This window comes from Crocodylus siamensis, chromosome 9 (assembly GCF_052110815.1).
Source record: "Crocodylus siamensis isolate JL-2025a chromosome 9, ASM5211081v1, whole genome shotgun sequence".
In the NCBI taxonomy this organism is placed as follows: Eukaryota; Metazoa; Chordata; order Crocodylia; family Crocodylidae; genus Crocodylus; species Crocodylus siamensis.
In genome coordinates this window covers 68,042,016-68,060,212 of record NC_143403.1, presented here as the reverse complement: position 1 = coordinate 68,060,212, position 18,197 = coordinate 68,042,016, and the positions used below count along the sequence as shown (strand labels likewise).

General features: G+C 53.1%; 1 protein-coding gene across 25 annotated transcripts in view; it reads right to left on the bottom strand.

Moving 5' to 3' along the window:
- Positions 1–18,197, bottom strand: part of NCOR2 (nuclear receptor corepressor 2) — a 335,757-nt gene that overhangs the window by 174,504 nt on the left and 143,056 nt on the right. For all 25 annotated transcript variants that reach the window (XM_090062093.1, XM_090062092.1, XM_090062105.1 and 22 more), the window contains 2 exons: positions 11,557–11,736; positions 2,898–3,011 (listed from right to left, as the gene is read on the bottom strand). In XM_090062093.1, the coding sequence (XP_089918219.1) occupies positions 2,898–3,011; positions 11,557–11,736 (294 nt within the window). The remainder of the gene's footprint in view (positions 1–2,897; positions 3,012–11,556; positions 11,737–18,197) is intronic.

Genomic DNA, 18,197 nt, shown 5'->3' with positions numbered 1-18,197 from the left:
CTGTAGCATCCTGGGGATCCTCGTCCAGCTGAACAGTAACGTGCTATATCCAAACCCATGTCTGCAAGTACTAGACCAGTGGTTCTCAACATTTTTTGTACCAGGACCCATTGTAAACATCGATTGCCTGTCCCGACCCAAAGCCCCTCACTCCCGGCCCACTGCCCCCTTCTCCCAGCTCCCCAGCGTGGGGCCCGGGGTGGGTGTATGGGGGGTCCCAAGCAGCCCTCGTAGGCTGGGACGCTGCCAGCCTGCAAGGGAATAGCCACTGTTTCCCATGTTTTTCTCCTTTACAGCAGAATCTATTTTTAACGTGTGTTTGTGACCCTTTCATATATTCCTGCAACCCACTTTTGGGTCGTGACCCATGAATGGAGAAACTCGAGTGCCAAATCACGAGTCCCACTGGATCCCCAACTCTTCGCGTTCTCCCACGGAGACAGCACCGCGCCCCCCAGCAGCACCCACTGCCTGATCTCCAGTCGTGCCACTAGTCTGCTATTGTTTCTTTTAAGCATAAAAAAAGGGATGATGGTCTCGTTCAAAACCTCTAGCCTGGGATCAGCTAGAAGCCCGCTTTCGTGTTATTCTGAACGGGATCCCCAAAAGAAAAGGAAGAGGGGCAGCATTCTCAGTTCTGAATCTCCCTTCCCAGCCCTGACGTTTCCTGTATCAACAGAGCCACCCGGGAAGCAGCAGTGCGGTCCTTCCTTAGTCATCTGGTGTCAGCTTTGACCTCCCTTTGGTCAGCACCCAGCCGGAGCAAACACGTGCTATTCTGACCATAACAGTAAAACCAAAGCCAGGTTTTGACCATTAATCAGCATTAGCTGTATTACTGGGAATACATTCAAGAACATGGATAAACTGAAGCTGCAGACATTAAAAACTGAACCTGCTGTGCTCAGCTGCTTCCAGAATTCCTCATAGCTATTTGCTTTCAACTCGAGCGTCTTTCATATTCTTTTCAGCACTGTCCACGGGGTGGTTTGGGCACCCTGGGAGTGCCAAGCAGAGTGGAGGGGCCATCCTGTCTTTCGCAGCCGTTTATAATCGCAGGGTCCTGGGATTCTTCCAAGAGATGACACTACCCCCTGGATGGACTGGCTCTGCCTTTGCCTGCCCCTCCAGCTGCAACGATCCTATGACTCCATTTAATAACATCCATGGTGCACCAGCAAATACACAGACGAAATGGCCTTAAGCGTCAGAACAAGATACCTGGCCCCTTGGAGACGTGACATCTTCCAATGTTCCCTCCACTGCTTTCAGTACCCACTTCTGAAAGCTTTAGTCCATCATTTCAAGATCAAATGAAGCACGCATCCAGCCATCAGACTGTGACACAAACCCGAGGAGTCAGCCCGCTGAGCTCTCCAGCTACGCTTCACCCACGGTGCTTCACCCACCAACTCCTTCCCTGAAAAAGGGGCTTTACAAAAGTCTCCAACCAATGCACGCAAAGAAAAAAAAAATGTTTATGCCTCTGAGCAACAGGAAGATGGATGGTCCTTCTCCCTGTCTTCCCACCTCCTGCTGATGCCTTACCTAGTGTGCAAGCAACTTGGGCCAAGATCCTCAGAGATCATTAACGAACTGGAGATGACTTAAAGCAGGCTGACCTTCAGACTGCTTGGCATCTGCCCCCTGAAACCCAGGGTCTTTAACGGTGTCTCAAACTGGGCCCTCACACTATCATATTTAAAAACCTTGGCCCCTGTCTTTTTTAGATTTCCCCCAAATGACACGCGTGCTGGTAGTTTTGCAGAAGTGAAAAAGAATAATAGCAGCAGCCAAAGTAATTGCATTGCCTCTGAGGAGTGCCCAGGGTATGTAATCTTTGAAAGTCAGGCACCTGGAATTCTGCAGCTCTCAGTGAATTCAAAGGACTTGCAATTCAAAATAATTAGCAGCTAGTAACTTTCCTTTTATGCAAAATCATCCATTTAATCCAACACCCAAATGAAAATGAATGTGCTTGATTATCTACCAAAGGACCCAATTTTTCTAACGTCAGTGCAAAGCACCCAGTAAGATTCATGTCTCCATCGGCCCTCTATTACAGTCAGCGCCCCTGCTTAATGAACAAGCGGTCGGGACAGACGTGCACTGTGTTGGCGGTTACAGCACAGCTCTTATCAACACTTCAGGCCATGCTAAACCAACACAAATCCAGCGTGGGTTGTATTATTCAGGCTTTTAAGCCTCTGGCCCCACAGGAAGCACAAAGCATAGATAACATGGTGCTTTTAAGCTGCTTTTCAACCCTAGTGCATGAACACATGAACGTGTCGCTACCTACGGAAGTGATCCACAGCACATCTGCTGCTTCGCGGTAACTGCCTGTATAGCCGCTCTGGTCCAGTGGCAAGCAGACCCTTAGCCCTCAAAGGAAACAACATCCTGTGCTCCCACTGTACCGTGAAGTCTGAGGGCCAGACTTACACCAGGAAAGCGCTGGGGTGAATGGAGTCTGTCGGTGAACTGCATATGGGTCCTAGCTCTTTCAAATCCAATTTTTTTTTTTTTACACACACCCACCCACCCACCCTCTTACAGGCTAAATGGGGGATGTCCAGCCACCATGGCCATGCCAGGGAGCACTTGCCCATGGCAATAAGCATCTCAACCACGTGATAGTGCAGCACCTAGCACTGTGCTCCGGCTGCTCCGGAAAGGGTCCCCCTGCCCTTCTCTCTCTTGCAATGTCCACAAGAGCTCACACAACAGGTAAACCCGTCACGCCTGCAGGCAGCAAACAGAAATCCAGTTCTTCACCCTCGCCCCTGCAGGTCTTTCCCCAATGGCTGCGAGTGAAGCACAAAGCCGGTCACCAGGGCACGGCTACCCCCAGCACCTCAGTCACGTCAGCAAGAGCCGAACAGTAAGTGACTTACCCTGTTCTCGTCATAGATGATCTGCACTAAGCTGCGGTGTTTGGACTCGATTGGTGGGGGCGAGATAGGTTTCTCCGGCTCTGGCGGCTTGGCCGCTTCCTCCTCCAACTGTTGCTGTGAAAGGTTGAAAAGAAAAAGAAGAGGGGGGTGGGGTTGGGAGGGGAGGAAGAAGAGTGAATGGTTAAAAATAAAAGAAAACACTCAGGCCAGATGAGACTCTCTCCAAAGCTATGACTGATATAGAAAATATAACTGTAAACCACTTCCTGTGAGACATCAGCAAGACAAGGGAGCTAATTGAAAGGGCCGACACAGAACAACTCCTAAAAGCCCCGAGAGAGAAGCGACATACCATGAATTCATCCAACCCTTCCTAGAAGTTTCTAGGCCGGTATTTTGTGGCCACAAAACAAGGGGAAAGTGGCCGTCTTGGTTTGGCCTGGCAGGTCCCAACTAGAGCTCTCCCAAATTAAAAACAAAGAACAATAAAAGAGTTAATTGAAAGTCCCCAGAAAATGCACAACAGTGGTCATGAGCTGCTCTCTTTGCTAGTCTCCGGGTTTACGGCAAGCCGCTGAGCCAGGGGATTCGGGATGACTCTGCTCTTCGGGGGGGTTGAGAGGCCTTCCAAGAGCTATGGCGTGGGCTGCTGTCCAGATGAGTAACAGCACCTGCCGCAGAGCGGTGCAAGATAGGATGCCATGTGCGGACGAGACAGAAATTGGGCGGGTGGGGAGGATGTGGTTGCAGTCAGAGCAGCCGAGTTCAGCACGAAAGCAGAAGTGTCAGCTCACCAATTGCCTGACCGGCGCTGCGTGGGCATGAGCTGCAGCCACCGTGGGACAGGCAGGGCGTAGGGCGAAGCTCAGTGCAGGAGGTGGGTCAAAGTAGGGATCCCAAAAGGAAGCCCTCCCTGCAGTTGGAGAGACAGCACACAGGTCCTGGGATGGGGAGAGGGGGCAGAGGCCAGGGATGGTGGGGACAGGAAAGCCACTGAGATCAGTTTAACCCTTGTATTTATTACCTATTTAGCCCCTGTATTGGTTACCTGCTTCTACGGAGCCCAGAGACCTGTGGCCAGGTGCAAACCATCGTCGACTTGGGGCTGCGCCTCCTGGCTTGAAAGGCCCCACACACCTCCTGTAACACGAGTGCCTCGTGCAATTCCCATAGCATCAAGCTGGCTCAGAGGAAGGGCCCGGAGGGCAGCAGCGCCCAAGCAGGGCGTGGACGTACCAATGCCCTCCCTACCATGACAGTTCGAGTCCCATTTTCTGCCTTAAAAATAATGAATAAAAAATGGGTGGCAACTGAATGCCAACCAGCCCAAGACTGAAACATGCCGATGCATACCCACCTACCCGCCGGGGCACCCTTGGTGAGGGGCAGCCTCCAGCCCAGACACCCCTGCTCCCGGGAGAGATCACAGGGCACCAGGAGCCGCGCGTAGCTCCCCGCTGTGACAGGGATATGAAGGGGTGAGTGGGCAGCTTCAATCTGCAGCTTCCTTGGTGATGAGTCAGAGCATCGCCTTGGCTGCAAAGCAGAAGTGCCCCAGCTCTGCATTGCCAACAGCTGCCTGGGCCACTAGCCAGGAGGCCCAGAACAGCACACCACTTCCCAGACGGTTTTCTTTCTTCTTGCCGACAGCAAAGCGAACAGACCCCTGGTACCGCCTCGGAGGCGAATCCTCCAGAGACACGGGGAGAGGGGGGAGCTAGTCAGAGCCCAGCGACTACGGCGAACCTGCCCTGAGTGCAGGGAAAGGCAGAGAGCGGCCCTGGGACCGCGCCGTCAGGACTCTGCAGGCAGCCCGCGGGCTCCCAGCAGCGTGGCCGTGAAGCACGTCTGCTGCGGAGCCAGCTGCAAAACGTTTCACCCAGGGACAGGGGTCAAGTCAGAGGGGGAAAAAAATACATAAGGGACCAGACTGGCAAGGCAAAGGGAAGGGAGACGAGGATGCAGGCAGGAGAGTGACAGCACAGCAGAGGGAGGGGGCTGAAAACAACCTTGACCTGGAGCGCTGAGACAGCCTGCCATTATCAAGCGTGCAGCTCCAGCCTTGTCTGCCCTCAGATTTCAGCCGCTGGCAGAGCTGCAATAACGCAACCCCCCTCCGAGCCAGCGAACTGTGCTGTCTGTAGGCATAGGTGCGACACCGTGTGTACATGTATGTGTACACGTGTGTGCACACAGACACCCACCCACCCACCCACGGGCAGGTGCCTTTACAAATGTTACTGCATCTGCCACGGCCCGAGAAGCCTGGGTGAATTACAACTGCTTCATTTTTAAAGGGGCATTTTATAGTATTCCCAATATCCAGGCAATGCATTTTACATGCATTCTGCATCCGGAGTTACAACCATCCTCACAGCTGCTGCAAGGCCTGGAGGCATGGCCGAGCCCATTTAATACACTCACACAAATGGAAGAAGAAATAAGGAGATCTTCCAGGCTACAGTTTGAGAAGGAAAGCGCACAGGGCCCATGTGGTTTGCCAGGTGAAGTGAAGTAGGACAGAACGAGGCTGGAAGGTGCAAAGAGACTTTTCTCCCCCCTTGCTTCTGCACCTCCTGAATCGCGACCTTTTCCACTGCCGGAAACTGCAAAAGCGTTCTGCAGCAAAGCAACGGAAAAATCCAAACACTTCATTTCCTAGGCTGGTCTGCTTGAGGAAATGCAGCCTGAAGTCAGCCGTCTGCTTCCCCAGGGAGGGAGGGAGCGCGTGGGCTCCACCCTGCAAGCAGCGGTGCCTGGGGCCGGAGGAATGGGCTGGCACCTATTAGCTCTTGGGTGTTATTCCCGCCTTTTTCAGCGATCAGCCTCAGCCCCACGTTGTACTTAGGATCCGATCCAACAAAGCACTTAAGAATTGGAGCAGCCCCATCAGCTTCAACAACAGGATTACTCACAGGCTTAAAATGAAGCGCATGCTTAAAGGGATGAGAACTCTGGCAGCGTGCAACCATATTCACTTGTTCCGTGATGCTCCACGGGGCAGGCAAGCATCACCCTCTCCCCTTGAACAGCAAGAGAAAATGGATGGTTTGAGAACTAGGTGACTTGACCAAGGCTGCAGAGCGAGTCAGTGACTCAGGTCTCCGTCTCCTTCAAGCCTAATTCTTTCACCTGGAGACCCCAAACAAGACATTTAATCGCCTGAGGCCATGCCTACATGTGGCTGAGCACTGATAGCCGAAACGCCTCTGGCACAGATACACGAAGTGAAGCGCACCTGGGATTTATGGACTCGAAAGCTGATGGCCTCATCTGAAACATCTCCCCCTCCTCCTGGGGACTAATGGTGCGCTTTGGGGGTTGGTTCAATCACAGCCTCTTTCAAACAGAGGTGGGCTCAAGCAGCCCAGCCCTGGCCCAGGTCAGAAGTGCCCCGAAGTCGAGGAGTTTCAGTCCAGGGCCCTGCACTGCTTTTAGTAAGAGCAAGTAAACGTGCATGCTCTATTCACACGAGCAAGGATGGCCCCTGCCCTCCGCACGAATCGGAGCCACAAAGGACTGGAAACAAAAGAGCTGCAGAGTATGAGAAAGCTCGTACCTACCGGGGAGACAATTTGGGTAGAAGCCAGCAGCGAGGCTAAAGTGATTTGGTAACCCACAAAGACTGTGCAAAGTGGTTGAGTCTGCTCTAATTGATTTAAGACAGAGGATTTGATGGCACATCAGGAAATGAAAGTTCGCCAGTATGAGCAGGCTCATTAAAAACAGCTCATTAAAGGAAAAGTGGGGGACCCCCCCAATCTAATTATAGCTGGAATATGGTGGAGAATTAGTCTCCAACTTTCCATGGTGTAACACTGTACCGTCGTTGGAGGGGCGGATGCGCCATACAGCGCGTGGACAAGGCGCGCCCATTCGGAGCTCGCTGAGATTACACGCCGACCCCCAGAAGGCCCAGCCAGTGACAGCTGCCCTTGGACTTTGCGGGAAATGGCAAGGCAAAGTAGGTCAAGGTTCCCCGACAAGAGCAGCGACGGGTTCTTAAAGGTCTGCCACAAAAGGGAGGCCGAGGCTGTGACCTTTATAACCGGAAAGCCAGGATGAGTCTTGACAATTATGTGTCGGCCCCTTCCCCCAGCCCCTGTCAAGCAGTGCCTGCAACTTCTCTCTTCTTCCACGAGGAAAATCCTACTGCAATTACGGCCGGGCCAGACAGAGCACAGGGATCAGCTTCCCTCGCATCCAGAGGGCAATGCGGTCCTACATGAAGGCATTTCCCTTTTCCAAGCGCAAGAACTGAGCGTCGTTAACCCAGGACTGCACGCGGCCGTGAAGAGAGATCACTAGGGCTGTGTGCACAAATGATGGCCTGCCGCAGCCTTGGCTATGCCTGGCTTTTTATGAACTAGTTGAATCTATGGAGAGGTCGTCCCCCATGCATGGGGTGACAGCATTTCGGGGAGCCCACTGTCCACATGTAATCTGCTGGCCAAAATCCCCAAGGGTTACTCTATGTCCATCAGGCCGTGAGAATTTAGCAAGTGGAAAGAAAGAGGGATGCTGGCTGAGAAACTCCTCCACTAGAACCAGTGTTAGGGGGAAAAAAAGAGACTGAGAAAAAGCAACACTCTCAGTCGATCAGAAAGGGGAAGAATTGCTCTTAGGAGGAGGGCTTGCACACACATGGGAAATAGGCTGAAGGGCTGCAGGGCTTCCCCCCGGCATGGCAGTGCTAAGGGCAACCCCTGGCTCCACCTTCACCAGTAGGTGCCAGTGTTGGACTCCGGGAAAGCATCCGGGAGAGCTCACGCATGCAGAAAGCTTCGATGAGATGCAAAAAGCAGAAAATTCCCAGGTTTTGGGGGGTGGTTTTATTTCGTTGCTGGCCCAGATTCCTGGAGCTGCTGCCGCGAATAAGCACGAGACGATTATCCTCCCTTGGTCTGAAGGAAGAGCGGGAGGCAGAAACACAGGAGAGATGTCACCCGCATGGGAAAGCAGCCGCGCGTGGGCACGGTGGATGACAGCCGGACAAAGAAACCCACTGCCAGGGAGGGGGAAGGACACCCGAGCTGCTCCGGGCTTCGCTGCCTCGGGCGAGCGCGTGGCCAGTCCTGGAGCTCCCAAGGAGACACTGTTGCCCCTTTTAATTCATTTTATTTATTTTGGCCCAAACGTGTTTCATCCTCTCTAGGAGGTCTCCCAAGGACAGAGGAGGAATGCGTCGGGATGTTACGGCCGCTACGGTCCTGCCCCCGCTCCGCCGGGCGCTGCAGGAGAGGCGGTATCTGTTTCGTATTCATTGTTTTCTCTCCCCCGTGTTCTGCAGAAGCAGACGGCTCGGAGGCACAGATGGACACAATGTTCTCGGAGCGTGTCAGACAGAAACCCTCCCCCCCATCCTCCCCTCGCACGTTTTCTCTTGCACTTCAGCAAAATTGGCCGATTATGCACAGAACGTCCCCGCAGGATCTGGAGGCCTCAGCAGCCAGGGGAAGCCAAGGGAGATTTTGAACAGTGCACACAGCACAGATAAGCATCCTTGGTACCACGGATGCAGGAGACAGAAGTGGGGAGGGGGGGCTTGGAGCTACTTTCACCTTCTCTGGAGCTCGTCTGAGCCTCTTGGTTGATGGGAGGATTTATGAAACAAAAAACCCATCAGAAGGAATGAAACGAGCCAGCGACAAAAGCCTGCTCTTTGGAGAAGGGCGGCTTTGTTTTAAAGGTGCCCTGAGCAGATGCCGCACCCATGGGCTTCTACTGGGTGGGTGCTCAGCCCTTTTTGGGGGGTGGGAGTTGAATTATGGCATTACGGCCCCCCACAGCGACTGGGCAGTAACCCTTCAACTGTTAGGGCAGCTCTCCCTTTCCTCCAGCCCCCGAGATGTCCTGGCTTTCCTTTTTTAGCATCCCTCCTCGGTGCAATCAAAGACCGACCCCCCACTAAAAGGCCAGCCAGGCTCTACAGTCACGCTTCACTTGTGACCCGGCTTGTATGTCCTCAGTCAAGCCAGCTGCTGGGCTACCAGCGCAGTCCTATATAAGGTGAAGTCCCTGGTTCTCTAGAGCAAAATGCAAGTAGGGAAAGGGTCTGGCGCACGGGACCAGCCCGCCGGGGCCAAACAGCTGGAAACACCAACAGATCCAAGAGGGCACAAGGGAACCATCTGGGCAATTATCATGGGTCCTATTCCAACTCCTCTCCCAGGCCCCTGTGAAGTGGCCACAGCTCAGATACACGGATGCACCCGGCTAAACCTCTGGCTACCAGAGTGGCTGGGAGGAGCCAGGAAAATGATGGGAGCAGATTCGGCCTCTATCACTCCAGTACAAGGGTGGCTCAAAACTACCCGGGATACATCCAAACTCTCCGTCACTGCAGGGCATGACCTGGGCACCCCAGGGAACATGGCCCGGAGCTCTCAAGCCACCAGCGCACCTGGGAATTGCGTCTTGGGTCGCACGGCTGCAGTGCCCTCCAGGTCCCTCTCACGAAGAAGAGCCATCCTTCCAGAAGTGAGAGGACACCACACAAGGTCACCGCTCTTTCTTCTCAGGTGTGGGGAAGGGGTTAACCACCTCCCACCAAACCCAAACGAGGGAACCATCTGTGGTTTCCAAGTGCTCCAGATGCTACGGCCGCGTTGCAGAACAGGCAGCCCTGAGATCACTGCATTTCTCCTGGTATCGCAGCTGTTCCTCAGCCCACTGCTCTCCCTTCCCCTTTCTGCTTCCCTCAAGCCTTTTTGGTACCTCGGTGGGGACAAGCAACTGAAAACAGGTGCCTGGGATTAATTAAACTGAACTGTTTAAAAACAAGACCAAACTGTGCTGAGCCTCTCGCCATGGCGGCCTGGGCAGCATGTGGTAACCAAAAAATCGAGATCCATTCACAAGGAAGATGGGCATGTTGATCAATAGCCTCTTGCCCTGAAAATACTAGGAGAACCATCTCCTGCCTCCAAACCAGGAAGTTTGAGGAGTGGTTTTGAACATTAAGGAAAGTGCAAGGTCTATGAGCCAACACTTGAGAGCAAACTGGGAATCAATTAAAAAATTTCCAAGCAGAGATGAGTAGAAGTAGCGAGCTGTGCATTATGCAGGGTTGAGATGAAAAGAGAAAGGGCGAATGAACATACAGAGATGAAGACACACAAAAGCTTAACCTCAACCGAACCGTAAAGGAACTGCCAGAGACTGAAAAGAAGAGAAGAAAAGGACACACGTCTGTGGACACTGCCCAGGGTTAAGGGAGCACTGGCAAGGGACGTGCAATATCGGTCTCCACATCCATTTTAGAGGACTGGATGCATCTTTATATACTCAATTTGCTATTGGATAAGTTGGATTTGTTAATAAAAGAACAGGCTGGGAGGCTTGGTTCTGTGCTAGCTGTAGTGCAGCCCACGGAGAGAAAGGGAAGAGGATGCTTGCATTGCTCCGCTGCATTCATTTCTCTTTCCCCATTCCACTTCTGCAGAATTTGGTAGGAAGGTCAATGCTGTCACATTTGCTCTCCAGATAGAGCACTAGTCCCAATTTCTTTTCTTTCAGAATGACAGCCCAAGGATATGGCCTCCTTCATTCAGAACGGCCAGGCAGAGGGGCACCAGGAGAGACGGTTCCTCTCTTGGGCGGCCGGGAATTAGCTCCCAGCAGGCACCATCAGGGAGTTGCCTCAAGCAGAGGAAGTTACAACTGGTAAGGGGACAACAGGAAAGGAAGTGCTTTGCTGCAGCTACTGAAAGCCTTTTTAACCCCCACACACAAAAAAAGACCACCACTGAGCATCTGCCATACTCATCTCTTAATGGGCTCGTGGAAAGCTTGGACCAGGCAGCAGTAAGCTTGCAACGCGCTGCTGGATTCTTCTTGCCGAGAAAGGAAGGGTGGTGCAATGGTGGTATTGAGAGAACCGAATTCAAGTACCTGCTCTGCTGTAGTCATCAACCTGGGACAGTCAATAAGCCTCCCTGTGCTCTGAGGATAAGTGTTCCCTGTAACCAGCAGCATCAGTGGGAATAGAAATAAAGCCTGCAAGAGTCCGAGTACTGCAGCAAGGGGAGGGGGTATGTAACCGAGATCACTGTCCCAGAGCAGATCCTCAGACCAGAGGCACATAAGAACTGCCCGGTGAGACTGGAAAGCATCCAGATACGGGTCTCTTTTGTCCTCCCCCGAGTTAATGACTGGAAGGGAGGCACCTGGTTGACCCACCCAGCGGCCACCCTCCAGCAGCCCTGCTGGGGCACAGAGTGAGACATGCTCGGCGGGACACTGACCCTGCACAATTGCAAAGGTGCAACCGTCTCGCATCTGTCAACTGTGCAGAGCTCCCCAAGTGCATTAACCCACAAAACTTTGGGGCCGCCTGCAAGCTCAGACAGGAAAAGGAGCACTGCAGCTTCTCCCCCCACACCCGTCTCCAAACAACAGACATGCCAGGGGATGCACAGGGCTGAGCTTGCGAGACAGCCCTCTCCTGGAAGGCGCAGAGCCACAGCAGCGAAGCAACAATGCTGTGCTGAAAGCTTTTCCTGAGCGCACAATGCTTTTCAGGCTATTATGCTTCGCAGAAGGGCAGCAGAGATGAGTGGCGTAAAAGGGCAGAGATCTGCTTTGGACACGCAACCAAAGGACAACAGCATGGAGCAAGGGAGGAAGCTCCAGCAAAAGGTGCCAGCCCAGCAGTTACCTGCTTCTTCTTCAGCTTGGAGATCTGCTGTTCCACCATTGTGATCTCCCGATCCACTCGGTCCATATTCTGGATGAGCTCCTCTTTCGACAGCCTGGATGGCAACAGATCCAGCTCAGAGTCGGGATGAGGAGGGCTGACCGGAGACACGGGTTCCAGCTTGCCAGTCAGGCCCCGGTCCTGGGGAGAGCAAGCACAGTTAGGTCAACTCTGCCTGCAAAAGGAAGCGTCATTGCTTGCTCTCTGGCCTACAGTACAGACGGTCACTCCCCAGCCCACTCCTGCTTTCCAGCCCCACTGAAAAAACACCCACCTGGCTACCCAACAGATCACATCCCCAACGTGCTGCACAAACCTCACTGGTTCCCCTTGGAAAGCCAGGGGCACCTTTACAGAGGTGAAACCCATCCGTTGCTCTGGGATGAGGTCCTTGGACACCTCTTGCAGCCACAGGAAATTAAAAAGGGCAAAACCAAGGCTGGCAGGGAAAGCAAAGGATGCTGAGCATAAAGCGTGCTACTTGGTCAGTATTGACGCCCAGCAAGGGAAGAAGACCATTGCTCCAGGTAGTGAGATAAAGGCTTTCAGCAGTACCGCCCTCCCTGCCTGTGGACCCCGGAAAGCCATTTGCACAGAGACAACAGCCTCCTTTTGTAGTTACTAGGGACAAAGACATAGCACTGTTTTCTCAATAACCATTACATTTACACACCCACCCACCCTCACAAGAACTTCCTGGGGAAGGCAGAGAAACCAGCGCACTTCCATTCCCTGGCTATTTTTGGAAGGCATTTGGACTCTACAGTGATGGATGCTGGATTAATAGGGAAAGAAAAAAAAAACAAGAGAGAAAAGGAGGTAAATGAGACTAGATTAGAAAACAACAGAACTGATGTGACAAAAACGTCTGTTTACAGAGGCTGAAACAAATGGTAAGGGATGAAGCACTCGGTTCAGTGAAACCCTCCCCATCGCAGAGCTGCCGGAACAATACGACCTAAGAGAATTTCAAAGAATAGCTGTAATTAGCATTTAGCGGGGGGCGGAGGGGAGAACGACTCTTGGGGATAAGATCAAAATGCTCGGCACTTTTCATTCTCGAAAAAAAAGCAGCGCCTTAGCTGCTACCGAGAAGTCAATATCCCTAGATGGTAACGCAACAAGAATCCATCATTTTAAATCACCTTTCCTCCCAAGGAGCGCCGCATTATTTATAAGCGCGCGACTGCTGGCGTGCAAATGCCACGTGCCGCCCACCACAGAACGGAGGCCACCTCTTGCATGCAACACGACCGCTGTTTGGACAACATACGGCCATGCTACAGGACCGTTTGGGCTCGGAAAGGAAAGCCGGGTCAGTGGGACTCAAATCCCCGCCAGCTCCGAGCAGCCTGCTGAGTTGGTTGTATCCGCTCGCACGTACAGCCTCTGGTTCCCCCTGTATCGGAGCCCAGAACCCTGGAGCACCTGGGAGGAAGCCCGAGGCAGCCGCGGGACTTCGTTCGGTAAGAATAGATTCACCCCCAATGGACAGGACCCTAAGATTGCCTCTCCTGCTGCTACAATGAAGATCACGGGGTATGTAAAGCACTGCACACAAGGTCAATTAAGCGCCCCCCTTTTTTTTCCTTCTTTGTGTGAACGATAGCTGTCTGACTGCTAATTTCAGCACTATTACCACATCACCGGGTGGCCTTAAATTCCTGCCTGCTGAACGCTGACCCGGGCCTGACCCGGCTTCGCTGCAAGATGCAACAGGCCGGTAGCACAATAGCCGGCTCAGGCCTAAGACATTCCTTTCGAATTCGGTAGCTCCTGGACCTCGTCACGATGCTTATCTATTTATTTCTTTTGCAACCGGGTGGATTTGTATTTTTTTCTCTCTAAGGGGTGTGGATATAGGAGAGGTGGAAGCAATGGTTTGGTTTGTAACCTTAAACCACAGACAAACTGCACAGTAATCTCCCTGCAGCTGCTCTCCAGGCAGGAGGGAAGGGTTGGGGGGGGGAGGAGAGGGTGCAAAAAAAAAAAAAAAAAAGTAAATGGGTGAAGAAGTTCACACAACTTTGCTACCTTAATTACAGCAGCCTTGGGTCTAGAGACAAGGCCTTCATTGTTCTCCAGCACCAACTGGTGCTTTTCATTCCTTCGAGAAAGGTCTCCCTTTTCTCGGGGACTCGCTGTCTCTGGACAAGTGCCAGGCAAGCCTTCCGCCTGGACTCCAGCAACAGGTGGGCTATTCATTACCCCACTTCTACTGGGGGCTGTTTCAGCCTTCAGGGAGGGGCGAGGGATAAATGGGACAGCAGCCCACAGCCAGCAGAGACCAGGGACACACCAGGAGCTCTTCTGTGCGGGTCAGACAAGGGAAATCATTCAGGCGCCCGCTCTGCATTGCTCTGCCACGAGCGCGATTACTCATGCCCGGCTCAATCAATGCGGGCATGATCTTGCGTGCCACCTTCGCGCCAGGTGATCTCAGCGTTTCACGAACATCTGCTGCCTGGAAAGCGTAACCGCAACAGGCGGCCTCCACCCCGACCTCAGAGGAGACCACGCATCCTGGGGATGCGCTTTAACCCTTTGTCGCACTCCTCCTGCAAGCCCCACGGCAAAAGCTTTGCTATGACGACTGGAGCAGCTTCGGGGAGAGCTTCCCCCTCTTTGCAATCAAGTTGCACCCAGCTGGAAACAGGTCCCCTGATCTCCGCCCCGGGAAGGCGGCACTTGCTGCACGTTTGATGCCAGGGAGGTGGAAGGGAAACGCTCCTGTCTTTTGCTCAGCCACAAAAGCAGAGCGAAGGAAGGAACAGCAGGGAAGGGCAGAGAGCAGATCGCTGCCCTCGCCTCCTTCCGCCCGCTGCAAGGGACAGTGGCCCATGCAAACTCCCCCTGTCCTGCTCGCGGGCCCTCGTCTACCACAGGGTTGCCAACCCCAGAGTCCAAAGACGATGTACGGTTTTCACCCTCGTCCCTCGCCTCCCGTCCCGAGCGTGCCACGAACTGCGCATCCCAACCAGAGTTATCCAGCTCCCCGACAGCACCCGCAGGCTCAAGCGCAAGGAAAGCACCCATCAAGGAGGATAGTTCTTCATGTTCCTCGTGACGTGAAGGTGAACGGGTAAGGCCTTCACCGCGGCCACAAGTTTTAAATGCAGGCGAAGCAGCACAGTGAGAAGGAGGAGAAGATTTATGGGCGCCTTGTACACAGTTTGAGGAGTCCAAGGAGAGAGGAGGAGTGGGAAGAGAAGCTGCGCGGTGAACTCGTTAGCTGAAGAAGTCACTTCAGGCTACACATTTGAGGAAGGGAAAGGAAACTGCAATTGCTAATCGCACGTAGGAGACAAAGACGCTGGCTTATGTTCGGCGATATGCCAAAGGCAAGGATCCTTTAAATGGGCTCAGCCCTCGTGGGGACCCTGCTTCTCACACGCTGTCAAGCGTTCGCCTTCGTTTCCAAAGCAAAAGCAGCAGCGCGGGGTGTGGGAAGAGTGGCAGCAAGCTCCGCTACATGAACGTACCATCATCTCGAATCACGTCGGCAGGGGGACTGCGCTTCCAAGCCTTTCAGCAACAGAGACTTGCCACTCTCACAGATATACAGGCACGGAGACAGGCAGCAAGGGGCGGGGGGGGACGACACTGAGTGCAGAAATCTCCTGGGAAAACTCTCGCGCATAATAACCGGGGTCAGGGAGCAAAGCTCCTGTCCTTACAGAAGCTGAGCATCCACCACCACTAATCATAAAAACCTCGCCCATCGGAGAAGATGGCTATGCGGCCGCCACCTGGAGATGACGTGCGAACGCTGGGCTTTCAAAGCAGGGTAGGGAGCAGCAAGCCGTCAGCACGTGAACCCCCGGCACGTACTTCAATCTCCTCTGCAGATCCCTTTCTGGGAAACCGAGTCCTACCGCCTGCCGCAGGGATGCGCACCGTGTACAAGTGCTCGCAGTGCTTCAGATCATGGATTTAACGTGCTCCTCTCACATCTGTCTTAGTCAAGGCACGGGGGCCTGCTGTTCTCTGGCTGCAGCAGATGACAGTCTGCCGGAGGGGCAACCGTGTGCTGGGAGAGGGATGGGCAGAGTAACTCAACAGGTCCATCCCATCCACGATTCCCGTGACTTCACATGCAGGATATACAGGAGACGCTCAGCAGACCTTACGCAAGCGCGTGCTACATGCAGCAGTCGCTATGTCACTGCTACATCCACAAATGCCGATTCCTCGTTGGTCAAGCCTAAAACAAAACGAGCTGCAGACCAACGCATTTCCCCCGACCTCTCAGGGGCACTGAGTGGCACGGAGCCCGTGGCACGAGAGGCGTCGGGCACAAACTGTGAGGGTAAACCACACACTGCAGTAAGCTCCATGGGAGAAGACAGAGGAGTTGCATGAGCCAAAGGAAGGACAAAGCGGCAACACAAAGCAAGCCCACCAAGGAGACAGGCCAAGAGACGTCTCGCTTGCTCAGAGAACGAGAACCACTGAGCTTTTGGGACCGGGCTCGCCCATCTGCTGCGTTGTCGGGACTTTTTCCTTTGCCTGTACGTTATCCATCTTCTCTGTGCTCCACCTGGCCTCCTTCCTCTTGCTCCATCGCAGCTCAGCCTGCAGCTGAATGGTGTGAAGAACCAGCAATAATGCACCCTATTAACGCAAAGCCACCAGATCCAAGTGGGGAAACCAGGCCACTGCTACGTACAGCCCCTTTTTTTGTTTTTCTGCTGTGTTGCTGGTGATAACCGGCTGCTTCCTAAAGGACTGAAGAAGCCACTTAAAATAGGCACCAGCTAACACCAAAGCCTGGGATTGTGTCATATTCAGGTCCTAAATGGAAATGGTGTGCAATGTAAAATTCTTCCTGTTAACACATAGTCACGGCCCTCCAAACCAGTGCACAACCTGGAGAGTCGGAATAAATCTGCTGGAGGGAAGAAAACAATTATCGCGTTACTCACGTTTATACTTCCTCAGTAATTATGCTGTTTCCATGCGATTTGTTTTTATACATGGCTAACAGCTACTGGAGCTCCTGTTTATCCCTGGCCGTATTATTATGTGATTTGTATGATAACAAGGGGGAGAAAGGGGGCAATATTCATGCAAAGCCTCCTTCCGACAAAGCAGCTGCTGCCACTGAAGACAACAATCAGGCACTAGAGAGGCTTCGTATGGGAGCAACACCAAGCACAGGTTTCTTCTTCTGCCTCTTAATTACCAGCGGAGCCGCTGCCGGGAAGGTCAGTGCCCTACCCGATAAACACCTCCTCCGTTTTACGGGATGCAACGGGGCACTTCTGGAAGTTTAAACTGTAAACTCTAGAAAAGGCTTTATCCATAAAGCCATCACCAGACTGCCTATTTATGGACCAACCGGATGTAATATTTGATTCGGCTCCCCCTGACTTTTGTGGCACCTGGACAAGGCCTGTTACAGACCACTGCACAGTGGGCCTGGAGGTTCGCACGAGTGCACTGTGTAAAGCACGGGATCTAGACATCTTAAACACCACCCCTAGCTCCAACAGTGGCTGTGCTCTGTAGTCCCAGACACGTGGCCTGGCTTTTCTGCCCTTGGTGACAGAAGTGCCCTTGCTGGCAGAGCCTGTGCAAGGCTGGATGACACAGAAGCGTCGGGCACCCAGAAGAGACGTGGACAGGAGGTAGCCTGGACAAGGGAGAGTTGGCAAGACGGAGGGAAGAGGAGAGACCGCCCCAAACTGCGTGCAGGGGTACAGCGGTATCTGCCCCGATGGCAGGGCAAGAGGCCGCCGAACTGGCATGGGGAGAAGGACAGATGAGTCCCAATGCACCATAACCCCTGCAGTGATCAGGAGATGGAGGAAGCCCCTGCTTGCCCTTAGCAAATGGCAAGGGATGGGCCTGGATGTATTAACCACTAGGAGTTTACCCCCGATGCTTTCAGGCAACTGTCCACCAGCACGGGGAAGATATGCCTGCTTGGGGGGTTGTGCCAGCTGTCCCCTCCTTTTTATACCAGCGTGAAGGTGTCATTGTGTCCACGGCAGTCCCTCGACTGAGCTCAGATCATGCTCAACTGCTTGGGACTCCCACTTGGCAGTGAAACCGCCACCTATGCAGCAGGGAGGATGTGGGGCGCATGGAGAGATGCTTTTTGCTCGTCAGTCCCTGGAAGCCATCTGAGAGAGAGAGGACAGTCTGATGGATAGGGACAAGGGAATTGGAGTCAGGTCTCTTGACTTCTTTCTAATTTCTATGATTCCCTCATTAGATAACTTTCAGCAAAGAGCCTGATTTTTCTGTGCCTTGGCTTACCCAGGTGTAAAATGGGTAAATTACCAACAGTCCCTCTTTCCCTGGAGAGCAAGGCAGCTTTAAGCACTGGTTAGCTGTAAAACCCCTTCCTGATCCTTCTGTACACAGTAGTACTGAAGGCTGATATTATAGATAGATAGATAGATAGATAGATAGATAGATATAATCGTTGCTGGTTTTGACGCAGCGACCCCCCACTTCTCTGGGAGCATGTTTCCAGCAGAAAACCCTGACCCTTGGCTGCAGGCTCGCTGAGCTCGGGGGGCGGTTATATACATATATATATCCACATGCAGCATTGTGCAAAAGCTACAAGCATCCCTGTGCGATTCCTCCCT